Raw genomic sequence first — 18,548 nt, 5'->3', positions numbered from 1 at the left:
CTGACTCTTAGGCCTCGTACACACGACGGGACATGTCCGATGAAAACGGTCCGCGGACCGTTTTCATCGGACATGTCCGCTGGCGGATTTTGGTCTGATGGCTGTACACACCATCAGACCAAATTTCCCGCGGACAGCGAACGCGGTGACGTGGCCGCTCCGTCGCCACTATGATGACGTGGCGACGTGCGCGACCCTGGAAGGCCAATGCTTCCAAGCATGCGTTGAATCACTTTGACGCATGCGAGGGCTTTCGGCCGAGCGGACATGTCCGGTGAGTCGTACAGGCGACCGAACATGTCCGACGGACAGGCTTCTAGCGGACATGTTTCTTAGCATGCTAAGAAATTTTTGTCCGCTGGAAACCTGTCCGATCCACCGGAAAATTGTCCGGTCGGCCGTACAGACGACCAAACATGTGCGCGGAAAGTTTCAGCAGACATGTTCGGTCGTGTGTACGAGGCCTAAAAGTGATAGCTCATTATAGCACACATTGTAGGAAGCAAAAGAGCAGGATGGTAACATGACACAAAATGACTTCTAAGAGGTCTTGCACATACGTTGTGTTCAGTCTGGCAACAGGATACCTAGCTCTTTCAGTACAGGTTTCCTTTAAGTGTCTTGGCAACGTTACCTTAGCTATTCACTGAATTATTTTACTTGTTACCTAAAGTAGTCACCCTAATTATAATTATAATTAGTTATACCATACTGAATTCTGTTGTCACTGGGACAGTCACTAGGTGAAAACTGACCCATGTAGTATAACATTCCGTGTCAATTCAAGCCTTGTTCGCTGTTCCCAGCTGCCTTTGCTATGTCAATGACATTTACATATGAGGTGTAGTGTGATGTGCACTCCAGCCAGATCATTTGGTTATCGTAAATAAACGGTCTAACACTTCTGGCTATTTTTAAAAGGAAGTGAGCAGGTTTATAAACCATATTTCCCAGCACTGAGAGATGTCTCCCTGAAAGCTTTTAGCTTTACGGGTAATCTTGAATTGAAATCTAATCTTCCATGTGAAAACAGCTTCCATCTTGGAGATGTCATCACGTTTGAAAGCTCAGTCTTCATTACCTGTGGGGTCAGGTACTTAACATTACTGACAAAATGCTAGTGGTTTGTAATATGAATCAATCGGCCTTGCTCAACCTCTATACCAAAGAGGAGCCCTTGAAATCATTTTCATGTCTCAGGTAACTCCTGCTAAAGAGGATTATATCTACAACTCAGAGTACATTAGTGTGAGTTGTAGATATAATAATAATAATAATAATAATAATAAAAAAAAAGATTATGGTGTACCCAATATATTTGACTCTCATTTTCACCAATAGTCAATAAATGACTTACAAATTGTAGTGTGCCTTTAAATTTTGGACAGTGGAAAATTTCCACCTTATATTGGTGGTCTGAGTAGTGTCCCCTTGCATTTGTGGTCAGTGAAGAAGGGCCCTCTTATAGTGATAGTATAAAATGTCTCTCCTACATTGGTGGTCAGTGCAGAAGGGCCCTCTTACATTAGTGGTCAGCGGAGAAGGGCCCTCTTACATTGGTAGTCAGTAGAAAAGGACTCTCCTACATTGGTAATCAGTGAAGAAGCGCTCTTCTATATTAAGTATCAGTGGAGAATGGCTCTCTTAAATTGATGTTCAGTCTAGAACGTCACCTTTGCATAAGCAGGACGTAGGAGAAGTGACCCAGCCAGAATAGGTGACACTTGCAGAGAAGCCTTGTGTGTCAAGCCAAGGACCAAGCAGGCCAGTGGGGTTAAGCTTGAGAAGTATCTTGAGTGCCAAGCCTAGTTACTCAGCAAAGAGGCGGGGGGGGGGGATGCTTGAGGAAGATACTACCGTGAAGATTGGAGGAGCTCAAGGGATTCAGTGGCAGCGAATCAACTAGTCTAGTGAGAGAGACTGGGAGCTCAGTGGGCTAAAGAACTACAAGAAGTGATTGTAGTAGAAGCGAAGGAACTGTTACACTTTGTGTTAGGAACTGTTAAAGACTGTTACCATAGGAGATACATGCAGATGTGATGTCTTGCTGGATGCCTTTGCCTGCATGGCTGTCCTCCTGTTGAAGTCTCGGAGTCTGCCAATCAATCTTGCAACTACCTAAGGGTGTCCTGCCCCTATCCCTCTCTCCCAAAGTTCTGTTAAGAGAAATTAAATCTCTCTTTTGCATTCAAGAAGGGTCTGGCACCAAATCAATCTACCTTGCATTACACCCACTATGCCATGCAACCCACCATATACAGTAGGATATCAGCTATCTCTGGCACTAGAGGTTCTCACTAGACTGAAGGAGGCCTGGGACCTTGCTATTTTTTCTATAATTTTCATGAGTTTTCATTTAAATACTATATATATATATATATATATATATATATATATATATATATATATATATATATATATATATATATATATATATATATATATATATTTATTTATTTATGTTTATTTTTTGCTGTCATAGTACATTCAGCTTAAATTGACTGGGTGTCCATGTTCTAAATATAATCACACTACACAATTAGATATTTTTGGCTTAATGCTGATTTTTGGACAGATACACTGACAGTACAGTCAAGTCAAGATTTATGACTACTTCTGTAGTTTGTTGCAGGAATTGACAGGAAACGACTTGTTCTGATTGCTCACCTCTTGTTGACATTCAGTGCTGTCAGTCATTTCACTTTTTTGACAAGTGTGTCACTCCTCGGATTTAAACTTCCTAGCTCTTATACTGCTAGCAACGTTTACAACGGAGCTCTGGAATGTGATGTATTTTATGGTTCAGAAAAAGGTTAATTTTTTTTTCTATAGCGTAGGGAGCTGCATGCAGCCAATACCTACGAATGATAATCTGCCACCCAACCCACGGGTACTTTTTGAGCTCCATTGTAGCCTCTACACTGCATAGCCTAGAGACTCTGTAACCGCAACTATGCTTTAATCAAAATCTAGGAGGCTTCTTCCAAACTTTTGTCAATTTAGAGACTCTTGTCATGTTATAAGAAGCAGTTAAAGACTACTGCCAAGTTACTGCAGAATATCAGAGACCACTACAGGGTTACAAATGACTAGTAGATGCAGCACCCTATTATTAATTACTGAATGTTAGCACAAGGAAATCTTTCCTACATGCCCTGCACGTTACTTTGGTAGGGATCGAGCCCTGATCTTGAATGGGCCTAAAGTTGTATATATATGCATGCAGGTGTCTATACTGGAAAGAGGTTCAAATAATCTAACACAGAGTAAAATACTTTTCTGGTAGTCTTCACATGAAAAGGAAGCATTGAACTTCATTTTTTCAGCTCGTTGTAGTGTTGTACGTCACTGTGTTTTGGCACGGTCGCATTTTTGACTGATGGTGTATAGGCAAGACTGATGAAAGTCAGCTTCATCGAATATCCGAAGAAAAAATCCATCAGATTAGATTCCATTAGATATCCGATCGTGTGTACGCAGCTTTAGACAGGTTAATTTGGTTGGTTGCAAACTGGACGGTAAGTAGAGCTGGGAAAGTTCTTTGGTTTTGTTTGACAGGTGTCACCCTGGATTTTGCTAGCCAATTGATTGTTTTCCTTGAGACGCCTGGTGACCCCTTTGTCCCCACTCTCCATCAGCACAAACAATTTGTTTTTCTGCAGTGGCGGCTGGTGTTTTTTTTTGTTTGGATGTGGCGGCAAACAACCCAACCCCCCGTGTCAATTTAATTCATGCGCATTACTAGGGGGCGGCCACAGCGACCATGGATGGATTAATGCTATTCATGAATTTATCCATTGCATATAGGGGGTGGCGAGAAGAGAGGGGACGGGCCGCCCTGTTATGTTTGTAGAATTTTGTTCCAAAAGACAGACTAGAGACTGGGTTGCATACGTAAATCTGGCCACCATCTAAGGCATGGGTCTTCAAACTATGGCCCTCCAGTTGTTCAGGAACTACAATTCCCATCATGCCTAGTCATGTCTGTGAATGTCAGAGTTTTACAATGCCTCATGGGATGTGTAGTTCTGCCACAGCTGGAGGGCTTTAGTTTGAGGATCCCTGATCTAAGGTCTGTAGGCAGCATCCTAGACTAAAATGATTCAAGTATAAACTTTTACTAATCTCTAAACCTAATTCAAATATTTTACATAACATTTTGTAGCAGTTTAAAGATTTTATTTGTAGATAATAGAATAGTTAAGTCCCGTAAGTGAGGATTATTTTTTCCATGAGGTTCGGGTGTTGTACACTATATTTTGTATAACGTTTTTTTAAGTGGCTGTGTTGGTGACCAGTAGCATACCTATCAAAGCATAGCACCTTGGCCGGATCTGAAGTTGAAAGTGTTTTTCCTTTCTTTGTCATAGCTAATTAATCCTGTTTTCTGCTTTCTAGTCTTGGGTCTTCCAAGCTCACTCCTAGCTAAATGTCTTCAAAGAACACACAGGGATGGTATTTAGATAATGTGGAATTTTTTTCAAAAGACATTGTGCTGTGAAAATGTTATATCTTGACAGCGTTTTAATTAAATACTTTAAGCTTCATAATCAGAAGTGTGGCATGAAACTGTTGATGCATCAGCTGTGAAAATAATTTAGATACGCTTAAGAAGAATATCTCTGGTGGGAACTGATGTAGTCAGTGTGTCATTGATTTACAACAGCCCAGGTGTGTGAAATGGAAATGCACCATCCTAGCAGAACACATTGGTCACTTGTAGTTGTGCTGAACATAACAAGCTTTGTTTTGTGTGTGTGACCTTAATATTTCCTTTTTCCTTTTTTTTCAGCAAACTCGAGTCTTCTTGGAGGAGGTGGAGGTAAGTGCGTTTTGATATTTCTTGTTCTAAAATTAATCAACTTGGCAAAAAAACTATGAAACCTGCAGTAAATGTCAATTGTGTCCTTTTAATAATACAACAAAAATAAAATAAATAGAGAACAATGATGTACAGCAATTTGTAACTTGGTGTTGTTTGACCAGTTTACTGAGTAATTGAACATTTCTGGTTGGTTGTTTAAACTTAATGCATTGGTCTGTATTGTATTCATTAAAGACCATTTAGGTAAAACCTGTCTTTCCTTTGAACATCAAGACACAGCTAAAAACAAACCGATATTCATCATGAAGCAATGATGTATGAAAAGTTGAAAACACTTGCATTTGTTTTAACATGTGCAAAAGAAGTTGGTTTACAAAAATACCCAGGGGATTGGACAGGGCCATGTAAATCTCTACTAGAGGCAACCTGCCTTAAAAGAAATATGGAGGCTGACTTCCCTTTTTAAAAATTCCAGTTGCCTTGAAGTCATGATGACCCTGTTGCTTCAAGATTTTGATTCACTGAAGTGTAGATAGGGCTTTGTGGCCTCACTTTAAATTTCCTGACCTGCCATACTTGTACAGGTCAGGAAAAAGCCCCGACTTTTATCAAATCCACAACTGTTTCAGGCAGCAGTAGTAGAGAATAATAGTGCAAAACATTTTGAGTGATCCTAAGTCCCCATTCAGATTGTTATTTTGTTGCTGCATAATAGAACCAAACTTGATTGGTCACCAGTCTTGATTTCCTGTGCATTGCATTTCCAAAAGTGTCCGACTGCGCAGTCGTTAGATAAAGAGCTTAATCATACACAAGTTAACCTAGGCAAGAGCCTAGGGCCTGGGGAATGTTCAGGGGGCCCAGTTACAATGTACATGCTCCTGCTGTAAACAAGGAAAATAACATGATTAATCACAGCTGCATACCCACCTATAGCTTAACAAGGTAGTGTGCATTTTTCGACAACTGGAGTCTAATAGGCAGGGGTCATGCCAGTACAGACAATGAAATTGCGGGGGATTCCTTGTGCCTATTGCCTAGGGCTTCATCCTCTATTAATCTATCTCTGAGGTCCAAAGAATCCAATTATTTTTGTATGTTTGTTTGATCATCAGTTTTTGTTGCCACATTGTAACACTAGATGTTGACAACCAACCAATGTTTATGTAGAAATCCCCTGGGCTGGTTGTCTGACAGTGTCAGGTGTTGGCAGTCAAACTGCATTGTCAACAATTTTTCAGAGAGTAAACATTTCAAAAAACATTGAACAATATGTATTAATAAAGGTCATATGTGTTTGGATGCCTGATGTGTGGGTGATAGTTAGTGCTGGACCAACAGAAGTAAAATTTGGTTCTGATGATTGAAACTTAAAGCGGTAGTTCACCCTCCTTCACCCCATTATTCCATTACTTTCGGCATCGTAGCGCGAGCTACGGTATGCCGGTCTTAAATTTTTAATCCCCGTACTCACTGTGCTATTGTTGATTGAAGAATCCGACTCCCGCGGGGAATGGGCGTGCCTATGTAGAGGGAGGATGATTGACGGCCGGCTCTGGCACGTCACGCTCCCCGAAGACAGCCGGAGTAGGTCTCGGCTATTCACAGCGCCTGCGCACAGGCTATGCGCAGGCGCCGTGAATAGCCAAGCCTATTTCGGCTATTTCCGGAGAAGCGTGACGTGCCAGGGCCGGCCGTCAATCACCTTCTCTTACCATAGGAACGCCCATTCCCCGGATTCTTCAATCAACGATAGCACGGTGAGTACGGGCATAAAAAATGTAAGACCGGCATACCGTAGCTCGCGCTACGATGCCGAATTTAATTGTCTAATAAAAAAAAACTTTTTTTTTTTTTTTAACAGGGCGAACCCCCGCTTTAATATGGGTGGACCCTTTTCTGGTTGTATTCTGCCACCTCTTTGATAACGACACAAAGAAGCACTTGCCAGATAGTAGATTATTGAATATGTACAGAGGAGCACCTAAAACAAAAGTTCATCTTACTCAAAGTAGTTTTTGAAATATTTAATGGTCTTCATCAAGCCTTAACACATGTCCCTTTGTGCTTTCTGTTGTGATTTCTATTAAAAAAAGGGCTCCTTAAACCCTGAAGGAGGAGTTGGCTGTATCTGATGATCTTAAGTCCTTCAAAGTATTACTAAAGCAAAAAAAAATTTAAATAAAAAAAAAACATGTTATACTCACCTGCTCTGTGTAGTGGTATTCCACTGAGTGGCCCAAATCCTCCTCATCTTAGGTCCCCAGGCGGCGATCCTGGCTCCTCCTCTTCTTCGTGTGTTCTCATAGCTATCCGCTTGCTATGGAGGCACACAGTGTCTTCACGCTCCAGAGATGTGTGTCTGCACTCCAAAGACTTACACTTAGCAGGACTTGGTCCTGCCCCCTCATTTCCTCCCCACTGTATTTAATCGACAGCAGCAGGACCCAATGGCTCTTGCTACTGCTCAAGTTCTGTGTGAAGAAAGAGAGAGGGGAGAAAAGATGCAGCCATGCACAGTGCTGGATCTATTCTCCCCTCTTTTCCCCTTCACACAGGGAAGGTGGGTGGCAGAGAAATGGGATTTTTTTTTTTTACCATAATGCAAGGAATGTTTTTAGCGTTGGTATCACTTTAAGTCAGATGAACTTTGGTACCAGGTGCTCCGCCATGAATATTTGTGAATCTACTACATACAGTGCCTTGAAAAAGCTTTCACACCCCTTAAAAATTTCCACATTTTGTCATGTTACAACTAAACATGGAAATGTATTTTTTGGGGATTTTAGGTAGACCAACACAGAGTGGCACATGGTTGTGCAATGGAAGGAAAATGATAAATGGTTTTCAAAATTTGTTACAAATAAATATCTGAAAAGTGTGGCATGCATTTGTATTCAGCCCCCTTTAATTTCATACCCCTAACTAAAGTCTAGTGGAGCCAACTGCCTTCAGAAGTTACCTTATTAGTAAATAGAGTCTGCCTGTGTGTAATTTAATCTTCGTATAAATACAGCTGTTTTGTGAAGCCCTCAGTGTTTTGTTAGAGAACCTTAGTGAACAAACCGCATCATGAAGGCCAAGGAACACACCAGACAGGTCAGGGATATAGTTGTGGAGAGGTTTAAAGCAGGGTTGGGTTTTTAAAAAAATGGAAAGAGTATGGCACAACTGCAAACCTACCAAGACATGATTGTCCACCTAAACTGACAAGGAGAACATTAATCAGAGAAGCAGCCAAGAGACCCATGGTAACTCTGGAGGAACTTCAGAGATTCACAGCTCAGATGGGAGAATCTGTCCACAGGACCCCTATTAGTCATTCACTCAACAAATATGGCCATAATGGAAGAGTAGCAAGAAGAAAGCAAATGTTAAAAGAAAACCATAAGAAGTCCTGTTTGCAGTTTTCTAGAAGCTATGTGGGGGATACAGCAAACATGTGGAAGAAGGTGCTCTGGTCAGATGAGACCAAAATTCTACTTTTTGGCCTAAAAGCAAAACACTATGTTTGGCGGAAAACTAACACTGGACATCAACCTGAACACACCACCCCCACTGTGAAACATGGCATCATGTTGTGGGGATGCTTTTCTTCAGCAGGGACAGTGAAGCTGGTCAGAGTTGATGGGAAGATGGATGGAGCCAAATACAGGGCAATCTTAGAAAAAAAACTGTTAGAGACTGGGGCGGAGTTTCATCTTCCAGCAGGACAACAACCCTAAACATACAGCCAGAGCTACAATGGAATAGTTTACATCAAAGCATATTCATGTGTTAAAATGACCCAGTCAAAGTCAAAACCTAAATCTAATTGAGAATCTGTGGCAAGACTTGAAAATTGCTGTTCATTTCACAGACGCTCTCCATTCAATCTGACAGAGCTTAAGAGCATTTTTGCAAAGAAGAATCGGCACTCTCTAGATGTGCAAAGCTGATAGAGACATCCCCAAAAAGACTTGCAGCTGTAATTGCAGTGAAAGGTGGTTCTACAAAGTATTGACTCAGGGGGGCTGAAGAACAAATGCACGCCACACTTTTCACATATTTATTTGTAAAAAAGTTTGAAAACCATTTATAATTTTCTTTCCATTTCACAATTATGTGCCACTTTGTGTCATTTAATCCCAATAAAATAAACTTGCATTTTTGGCTGTAATATGACAAAATGTGGAAAAGTTCAAGGGGTATGAATATTTTTTCAAAGCACTGTAAGTGTAGATGCATCGCCAACCTAAAAAAACATAGCAGATACCGAAGTGAATTTAATAAAGGAGTTGAGAATCTTTACTCAATACATTTCATAAATATTTACTTCAATTATCCAATTATGTGAAAGGAAAATTCTTGTTTACTTATTTCAGTTGCACATATTTGAATATTCAAAGTGAACAGAAATTTTTCCTTTTCACATTAATTATTAACTGAAAATGCACTCATTTGTCACAAGAAAATCAGCTAATTTAGAGCCTTATCTATGTGTGCATTAGGTATGACATATTCTATAGATAAGAATACTATGATGGACTCGAAAGAATGCTAAAATTGTTTGAAAATCCTTATACATTTTTAGAAAATTGTATTTAAAGTTAAATATGATTGAACACTGTAATTAATATCCTCGTAAAATGACATATTTCAATGTCTTAATCTGACTTTCCTTCTCTATAGCATGCTGCAGTAAAAATAGTCATAGTCAAAACCCAGAGTAGCATAAAACTTACATAACCATATTAAGAAAGGAAAAAAAAAACGAAATTTCCTGTGTTAATTTGGCCTTCCTTTATCGTAGGGGTAGGCAACCACAGCCCTCCAGCTGTTTTGAAACTACAAGTCCCATGAAACATTGCAAGACCCTGACGATCACAGGCATGACTCCTAGAGGCATGATTGGATTTGTAGTTTCACCACAGCTGGAGGGCCGAGGTTGCCTACCCCTGCTTTATTGGATCCCCATTCATGTTTGCAGTGACTATAACACAAGAGTCATCAGCTCCAGAGTGACAATTCCTTAAAGGCAGTGGGCAAATGGACGTCTACTTCATATGGCTGATGTAGACTTAATATGTATACAGCAAATCTCATCCCATTTAAAAACAAGGGACAGCTGGAATGGGGTTAGTCCTGTTACAGTATAATTGCTATGATTGTGAAATATTACTTAATCAAAAATGTTTTTACTACTCTGTGACTATGAAGATCCACCAAGTCTGCTAGAATTCTGGTACGACCCACCAGAGTGCAAAATAATTCCTGTGCAAGTTTTGAATTTTTAAAAATTATTATTATTATTATTATTATACAGGATTTATATAGCGCCAACAGTTTACGCAGCGCTTTACAACATCAGGGAAGACATTATAGTTACAGTACAATTTAATACAGGAATGATCAGAGGGCCCTGCTCGTTAGAGCTTACAATCTAGAAGGGAGGGTGAAGTGGAACAGAGGGTAGTAGATGTGGGGGGTGATCAGGTGGGCAAAGTTAAAATACAGTTGTTAGATGTGGGTAGGATAGGCTTCTCTGAAGAGGAGGGTTTTCAGGGATCCTCGAAAAGCTGAAAGAGAAGGAGATAGACGGATAGTTTGGGGTAAGGAGTTCCATAGGCTTGGAGAGGCTCTGGAAAAGTCCTGTAGACGAGCATGGGAAGAGGTGACGAGAGAGCTAGAGAGCAGGAGGTCTTGAGAAGAACGAAGAGAGCGATTAGGTTGGTATTTGGAGACAAGGTCAGTGATGTAGCAGGGGGCAGAATTGTGGATGGCTTTGTAGGTTGTAGTTAGTATTTTGAATTTAATTCGTTGGGCGAGCGGAAGCCAGTGGAGGGATTGACAGAGAGGAGTAGCAGAGACAGAGCGGTTGGTAAGGTGGATAAGTCTGGCCGCGGCATTCATGATGGATTGAAGGGGGGTTAGAGTATGCAGCGGTAAGCCAATGAGAAGGGAATTGCAGTAATCAAGGCGAGAGATGACCAGGGAGTGAATTAAGAGCTTTGTGGCGTCATTGGTTAGAAAGGGGCGTATTTTGGAGATGTTGCGGAGGTTGAGGCGGCAAGATTTGGACAGTGATTGAACGTGAGGCTTAAAGGAGAGTTCAGAGTCCAGGACTACACCTAGGACCTTGGCATGTGGGGATGGGCTGATAGTTGTGCCATCAATTTTGACAGAGAGATCAGGAGAAGAGGCACGTGGGGGAGGGAAAATGATAAGTTCGGTTTTGGATAGGTTGAGTTTAAGGAAATGACGTGACATCCAAAGTGATATATCTGATAGTAAATTAGTGATACGTGAGGAAAATGAAGGAGTGAGTTGAGGGGTAGAGAAATAGATTTGAGTGTCATCAGCGTAGAGGTGGTATTGGAAGCCATGGGAGGCTATCAGCTGACCCAGGGAGGAGGTGTAGATTGAAAATAGGAGGGGTCCAAGAACAGAACCTTGGGGGACCCCAACAGAGAATGGTAGAGGAGAGGAGGAAGTAGAGTTGTAAGTAACACTGAAGGTGCGGTTGGATAAGTAGGTAGAGAACCAGCGAAGAGTAAAGTCACAGAGACCAAAGGTGTGGAGTTTTTTGAGGAGGAGTGGGTGGTCAACCGTATCGAAGGCGGCAGAGAGGTCCAGGAGTAGGAGCACAGAATAGTGTCCTTTAGTTTTGGCCGTTAGTATATCGTTTGTTAGTTTTAGGAGAGCAGTTTCAGTGGAATGTTGAGGACGAAATCCAGACTGAAGGGGATCAAGAAGGTTATTATCAGCAAGGTGGACGCTCAGTCGGTTGTAGACTAGACGTTCAAGGAGTTTGGATAAAAAGGGGAGCAAGGAGATGGGGCGTAGGTTGTCAGGATTGGATGGGTCCAGTGAGGGCTTTTTAATTATGGGGCTGACTAGTGCATGTTTCAAAGAGTTAGGGAAGATGCCAGAAGAGAGGGAGAGATTGAAGATGTGGGTAAGAGAGTGTAGAATAGAGCAAGAGGGTGAACGTAGCATTTGTGAGGGAACAGGATCCAGAGCGCAGGTGGTAAGATGGACATTGGTTAGTAATTTAGCGACCTCCTCTGTAGTGGTGGGGTTGAACGAGGGAAGTAGTGACTGTACCTGTGTGCATGAGGTGTGAGGTTTGGAGGATGTCTGAACAGTAGAGATCTCCTTGCGAATTGTATCAATCTTCTGTTTGAAGTTATTGGCAATCTCCTGGGCGTTGATTGAGTTAGTGGGTGGAGGCAGTGGAGGACGAAGGAGAGAGTTGAAGGTAGAGAAGAGTTGACGGGGACGGGATGATAGGTTTTTAATGAGGGTGATGAAGTAAGTCTGCTTGGCAGCGAGGAGGCTGGAATTGTATTTTTGGAGGGCAGATTTATACTGGACGAAGTCTTCCTGGGACTTAGTCTTGCGCCACTGGCGCTCGAGAGCACGGTTGTGTTTTTTCAGACTTCTAGTATCATCAGTTTGCCAGGGTTGAAGGGGGCGGGGTCTTATTCTGCGTGTGGTGAGGGGGGCCAGTCTGTCCAGTGATGCTAGAAGTGAAGTGTTGTAGACAGAAGTGGCTAGGTCGGTGCAGGACAGGGGTGCAATTTTGTCATAGAGGTGGTCAGTCACAGAGTGTAGAAGAGAAGGGTTGATATGCTGAAGGTTTCTACGAGTGACTGTTAGGTATTTGGAGGGAGAGGAGACGGAGGAGAGGGAGAGAGTGAAATTAATAAGGTGGTGATCAGAGAGGGGGTAAGGATCGATGGAGAGGTTGCATGGAGTGCATAGGTGGGAAAAAACAAGGTCAAGGGTATTGCCTTCAGAGTGAGTAGGCGCATGTATCCATTGCTTCAGGTCAAAAGAGGAGGTTAGACTGAGAAGTTTGGAAGTTGCATGAGTGTTAGCATTAGTAGGGATGTTGAAGTCGCCAAGAATAATTGTGGGGATTTCAGAAGAGAGAAAGTAGGGTAGCCAGGCAGAGAAGTCATCAAGAAAGGAGGATACTGGACCGGGGGGGCGGTAGATCACAGCTATCCTTAGAGAAACTGGGGAGAAGAGACGAATGCAATGCGCCTCAAATGAGGAGAGTGACAGAATGAACACATCCTGCACTCATATGACCCCATTGAAGCCTGATGATTGCCCATTCAGACACAAAGCTCTGAACTGTGGGAGGCAGGGGATGAGTCACAAATTCTGGGTATGTTACATAGCTCCTGTGGCTGAACACGGCATTGGGGCGTAGGTATAGGTACCATACTTTTACTGCTGCTTAAATAAGAAATTATGTATAAAGCATTCAAACGATAAAAAAAACTCATAGGCAGGAACCGCAACTAGGGAAAAGCTGAGATTTGCTTATAAATTGAGCAGCGTATATCTCTGGATCTTCTGATCATTTTGACATGCAGTTTTCACTGAAGTTTAAGTTTAATAACAACAAGTCTGACGGTGAATGAGTTTGAATTCTAAAAGGTGTTTGTAGTTACAGTTTTCACTAAAGGCAACCTCTGCTCATACATTTTATCAGTGTATACCATGGTGACAGGTTTACTTTGAGGCCAGATGTGAAAGTGGAGGCTCAATTTCTGAAATGCACTGTAGTGATACCCCCATAGTAGACACTGAATGAGATGAGTCCTCTGTTCTTTGCCTAAACCTTCTCAAGAACCTTAGCCCTGTCCATCGTCTCCCCTATCCGTGTGTCTGGCCCCTTTCAGGACATCAGCGCATTGATTCCAATGCGGAAGGGCTGTTTTTTTTGAAGCACCAAATAGAGCCAGAAGCTCTAATAGGCTTCAATATAGTGTGGGCTGGGGTTGAAGAGAGTGCACTCCGAGCCCACCCGGGTGTGTTACAACAGCAAATCAATATTCGCTGTTGTAACACTGATCCTCCTCCAGGCCAATCTGGAATCAGGTTTTGACATCGGTCACCCGATTGGCTGAAAGGACAGGCGATCCTATTGAATATCTGGGAGGAGGAAGAGGAAGGAGCCACATGGTGAAAGCTGCTGTTATGCAGAGAGGACACAGGAGCCACCCATAGGAACCCGCAACCCGCTGCCTGTAGGAGCCCACAACCCAGCCGATGCCCGTAAGAACCCACCCACCTACAACAAATGGGGTAAGTGGCGGGGTAGGGGAGGTTCTGCTGACTGACCAACGAGAGGGGGTTGTTTGCCTCCCCCTCAAAAAAAAACAACAGCCACCACTGATTGTATCACTTAACACCAAAAAGAATATTGCAAGGTAATCCTTTTGTAATAAGCTGGGTCAGTGGAATGGGAAAGGTTAGCATTCATGGACCCTCAAACTTATGAGTAGATCTTTAAAACCTGCTTTGGAAATCAATGCACAGATTAAAGGTGCTGGACTGTGCCCAACCAGGACTAAACGGTTGATATTGTAGAATTTACTTTAGTATAGATCCTGCTCTCAATTTACCATGGCTCACCAATATGATTTGCACCCGCATTACCCCTTTTAGGGTTAGGGTTAGGGTCAGGGTCAGGGGTTAGGGGTTAGGGTTAGGACCTAGAGTTAGGGTTTCCCATTGAAGAATATGGCTAGGACTCAGGAATTGGAACAGGGACCTCCCCCAGAGGTCAAAGGTCAGAAGGCGGGTTCCCAGAGGTCAAAGGTCACATGTCGTGGCTGACCCACCCCCACCAAAGTGTACCACCTACCCCAACTAAGTCGGGGGAATGAACAAGTCGGGGAATGAACAAGTCGGGGGAAGCGTCGAACAAGTGACCTTAGCTGAGGGGCAATAGTGTATCCTCTTCTATTTATCATTTTTTTTCTGTGACTCTAGATCCACCCCATAAATGTATTCCAGATATCTTTAGTGTGTATTATATTTATTGGTTACTGTATTTAAAGTTTAACTCAATGCAAATACTGCAGCAATGCCCCTCTGCCTTATAATGTTCTCCCAATTTGTCTTTGTATATTATTTTTAATGTCAATTAAGATGTTATTGCAAATGGGCTCACTATTGCAAGTGATGCTACATGTTTAAGGGAAGTGAATAGGTAACACTGGGGCGCCTTGGCAATCAGTAATGATGATTATGCTTCTTTTGATTTTAACTGCAAAGATTTTAAAGTGTACCCTTCAACTAAACAGTAGCTGTAGACATATTTTTAACATACCACTCATTTTGAGACCACACATTTGACAACTTTGATTGCACTCCAGCACCTGGGGTCTCCAGAAAGCCAGCAATGTATTATACTATATAGAGCAGGGCTATGCACTTAGCAGACCTCCAGCTGTTACAAAACTACAAGTCCCATCATGCCTCTTCCTCTGAGGCCGCGTACACACGGTCGGTCCAAACCGATGAAAACGGCCTGAAGTCCAGTTTCATCGGTCCAAACCGACCGTGTGTGCGGCCCATCGGTCCGTTGTCCTTCGGTCCAAAATGTTAGAATTCGCTTTAAAATCGAACCGATGGACCGCTGCCCGATAGGTCCAAACCGATGGTTAGTACAAAAAAGCATCGGTTCAAAACCCGCGCATGCTCAGAATCAAGTCGACGCATGCTTGGAAGCATTGAACTTCGTTTTTTTCAGCACGTCGTGTGTTTTACGTCACCACGTTCTGACCCGATCGATTTTCTGACCCGTCGGACCATTCTCATCGGTTTGGATCGACCGTGTGTACGCGGCCTGAGTGTCATGCTTGTGGCTGTCAGGCCCCGTACACACGGTCGGTCCGAACCGATGAGAATGAACCGAAGTACAGTTTCATCGGACCAAAACGACCGTGTGTATAGGCCATCGGTCTGTTTTCCTTGGATCCAAAATTTTAAAATTTGCTTCAAAACCGAACCGATGGACCGCTGCCCCATCGGACCAAACCGATGGTTAGTACAGAAAAGCATCGGTTCAAAACCCGCGCATGCTCAGAATCAAGTCGACGCATGCTTGGAAGCATTGAATTTTGTTTTATTCAGCACGTCGTGTGTTTGACGTCACCGCGTTCTGACCCGATCGGATTTTGACTGACGGTGTGTACACATATCAGGCCGTATGGCCACTTCAGAGGTGAACCGATGAAAGCGGTCCGACGGACCAGTCACATCGGTTTGGTCCGACCATGTGTACAAGGCCTCAGAGTCTTGCTATGCCTAATGGGGCTTGTAGTCCTGCAACAGCTGGAGGTCTGCGAATTGCATATCCCTGATATAGAGGGTGCATATAGACAGTTGATATAATATGGATCCTAATTTCAGGGCAATAATGCTTTTACCTAAATCCCTTTAGTGTGCAATATTGATTTATATGACCTGCTGGTGGTGGGGGGGGGGGGGGGGGAGGGGATGCACAGGTATGGGTGACCAATAATGCTGAATATTCTTACATCATACTAATGTGGCATACGTTATAATAATTTAACTACTGCTTAAACCAATGATCCCCAGCAAGAGGCTCAGAAGCAACAAGACCCTCAATCATCCTATATGTTGCTTGCAGCAGTCTCTCAGCAGATGTTTGGTTCTGTTCTGTTTGAACACCTGCTACATTATATATTTCTGAAGTCATTTGGAGTTTGCCTAATTTATATAATTACATTACAGTAATTACTTTAGTGTTATTTTTCAAACTTACTGTAATCACTTTTGGTTGTATTTGAATGTGACTAATATGCTCACAAAGGTTGGGGACTATGAGCCTAAACACAAAAGAATCAGTCTAGCAAGAGTTCTAGGAAACCACATCTCACTGTCATGAAGGAAAATTATCATTTATAGTCATATGAATGTTTAACAAGTTTAAAATAAACCAATTTTAACTAACTTTTATAGTTCTTTCCTAGTTGTATAAATCTTTTTTGTTTTAACAAACACATTTTTAATACAGATACCAGCACTTGTCATAGAGCCTTAAGGGTTTTCTAACAAGCGAACATAGCTAAAGCTGTTTTCAGACCTTCTATGATTGAATCTCCCTATGCTCCTTATGTTACAGCGATCATAATACCTACCTCACTTACACGCTTAAAGATACATCAACTAAGTGAGTACAACCTTGTCTATATAAGCAGCAACCCATTCGGTCGCAACTATAACCCATAACATCAATAACGAATGATAACTGCCAAAAAGATAAAAATCTAATTTATTTATACGGAAACGAAACTTGTATTAATCTGATATTAAAGTGGAGGTTCACCCAAAAACTCAATTTTTAACATTAGATTGAGGCTCATTTTGGGAAGCAGAATCGGGTGTTTTTTTTTTTAAATTGAAGCAGTACTTACCGTTTTAGAGAGCGATGTTCTCCGCCGCTTCCGAGTATGGGCTGCGGAACTGGGCGTTCCTATTTTATTGACAAGCTTCCGACAGGCTTCCGACGGTCGCATACAGCGCGTCACGATTTTCCGAAAGTAGCCGAACGTCGGTGTGCAGGCACCTTATAGACTCGCACCAACGTTCGGTTTCTTTCGGCTACTCGTGACGCGATGTATGCAACCATCAGAAGCCTGTCGGAAGCCTGTCAATCAAATAGGAACGCCCAGTTCCGAAGAACATACCCGGAAGCGGCTGGGAGAAGATCTATCTCTAAAACGGTAAGTACTGCTTCGATTTAAAAAAAATCACCCGATTCTGCTTCCCAAAATGAGCCTCAATCTAATGTTAATAATTTTTTTTCGGGTGAACTCCCGCTTTAACAACTATAACATAAATGATACAACCTAAAAACGAAAATGTTACCAATGATACAAAGTAATACAAATAAGAATATGGCTTTAATGGACACAGCAGTATATCAGGACAAGTTGTAGGAAAATAAGGGTTACAGGAGAGGAAAAGAGAAGTAAGATTAATCTTAGGCCAAATCTTAAAATAGAATGGAAGTGGGTGGAGAGAGAGAGAGAGAGAGAGAGAGAGAGAGAGAGAGATATATTACCTAGTGATACTACGTCACCATGTCAGATCAGGTCATCATTTCAAGAGAGAGCTCATGGCTTTCTGTCTAGCCTTTATACCCCCCTTGCCCTACCCCCCTCCTCCAGGTTTCAAAATCCCCGTGACCCCATTGGTCTATAGTTGCATCCCAAACTGATTGGTTGAATCTCAAGCCTAGATATTCATTGGTTCAAAGTTCCCTCAGATCCTGATTGGTTGAATCTCAAGCCTTTTTGCCATAGAATGCCCAAATATGAAATTAAAAATTTCCACCACACTTATGAATAGAGCAGAAAAGTAGGGGAAGGGAAGGGCGAAGAGCCATCTTTCTCTTTCCGCTATATACTGTATAAATTTGCACTGGAGCTCATGAACTCTATACAGAACAGGTCTTTGTTAGCAAAGTAAAACCAGCAGTATTTAATAATTACCGTACTTGGGGAAAAAAATGTTATTCTCGAATTTGTGTTTTTCAATCTTAAACATAATGAAGAAAGAAAGACGATATATACAAAACACCATATGTTTCCTATAAAATATAACTGCAGAGCATTTACAATTACTTTACAATTACTTTACCTGCCCTCCCCATAAACTGAAAGCAATTACTTATTTTACGAATATCTTTTACTAACACCTGTTCTACCATAAGTCATTCACCCACTTGTCCCTTTCCAAACCCTGTTCAGAAACGTCTCCATTGGGTCGTGCATAAACAATGTACTGTCCAATCAATCCTGTGGTGTGTTCATATACCGTAGTTCACCCGTGTGGGCACCTCGCCTCCAGAAATTAGAATGGAGTAAACATATTAATCATTCACTGCGTGTATCTATATTACTCTAGC

At 42.1% G+C, this 18,548-nt stretch overlaps 1 protein-coding gene across 3 annotated transcripts in view; it reads left to right on the top strand.

The window, feature by feature from the left end:
• Nucleotides 1–18,548, top strand: part of MACROD2 (mono-ADP ribosylhydrolase 2) — a 3,190,351-nt gene that overhangs the window by 920,568 nt on the left and 2,251,235 nt on the right. For all 3 annotated transcript variants that reach the window (XM_040351278.1, XM_040351279.1, XM_040351277.1), the window contains exon 4: nt 4,793–4,822. In XM_040351278.1, the coding sequence (XP_040207212.1) occupies nt 4,793–4,822 (30 nt within the window). The remainder of the gene's footprint in view (nt 1–4,792; nt 4,823–18,548) is intronic.

This window comes from Rana temporaria, chromosome 4 (genome assembly GCF_905171775.1).
Source record: "Rana temporaria chromosome 4, aRanTem1.1, whole genome shotgun sequence".
In the NCBI taxonomy this organism is placed as follows: Eukaryota; Metazoa; Chordata; class Amphibia; order Anura; family Ranidae; genus Rana; species Rana temporaria.
Note: the sequence above shows the minus strand (reverse complement) of the source record. Positions and strands in the feature narration are given on the sequence as shown.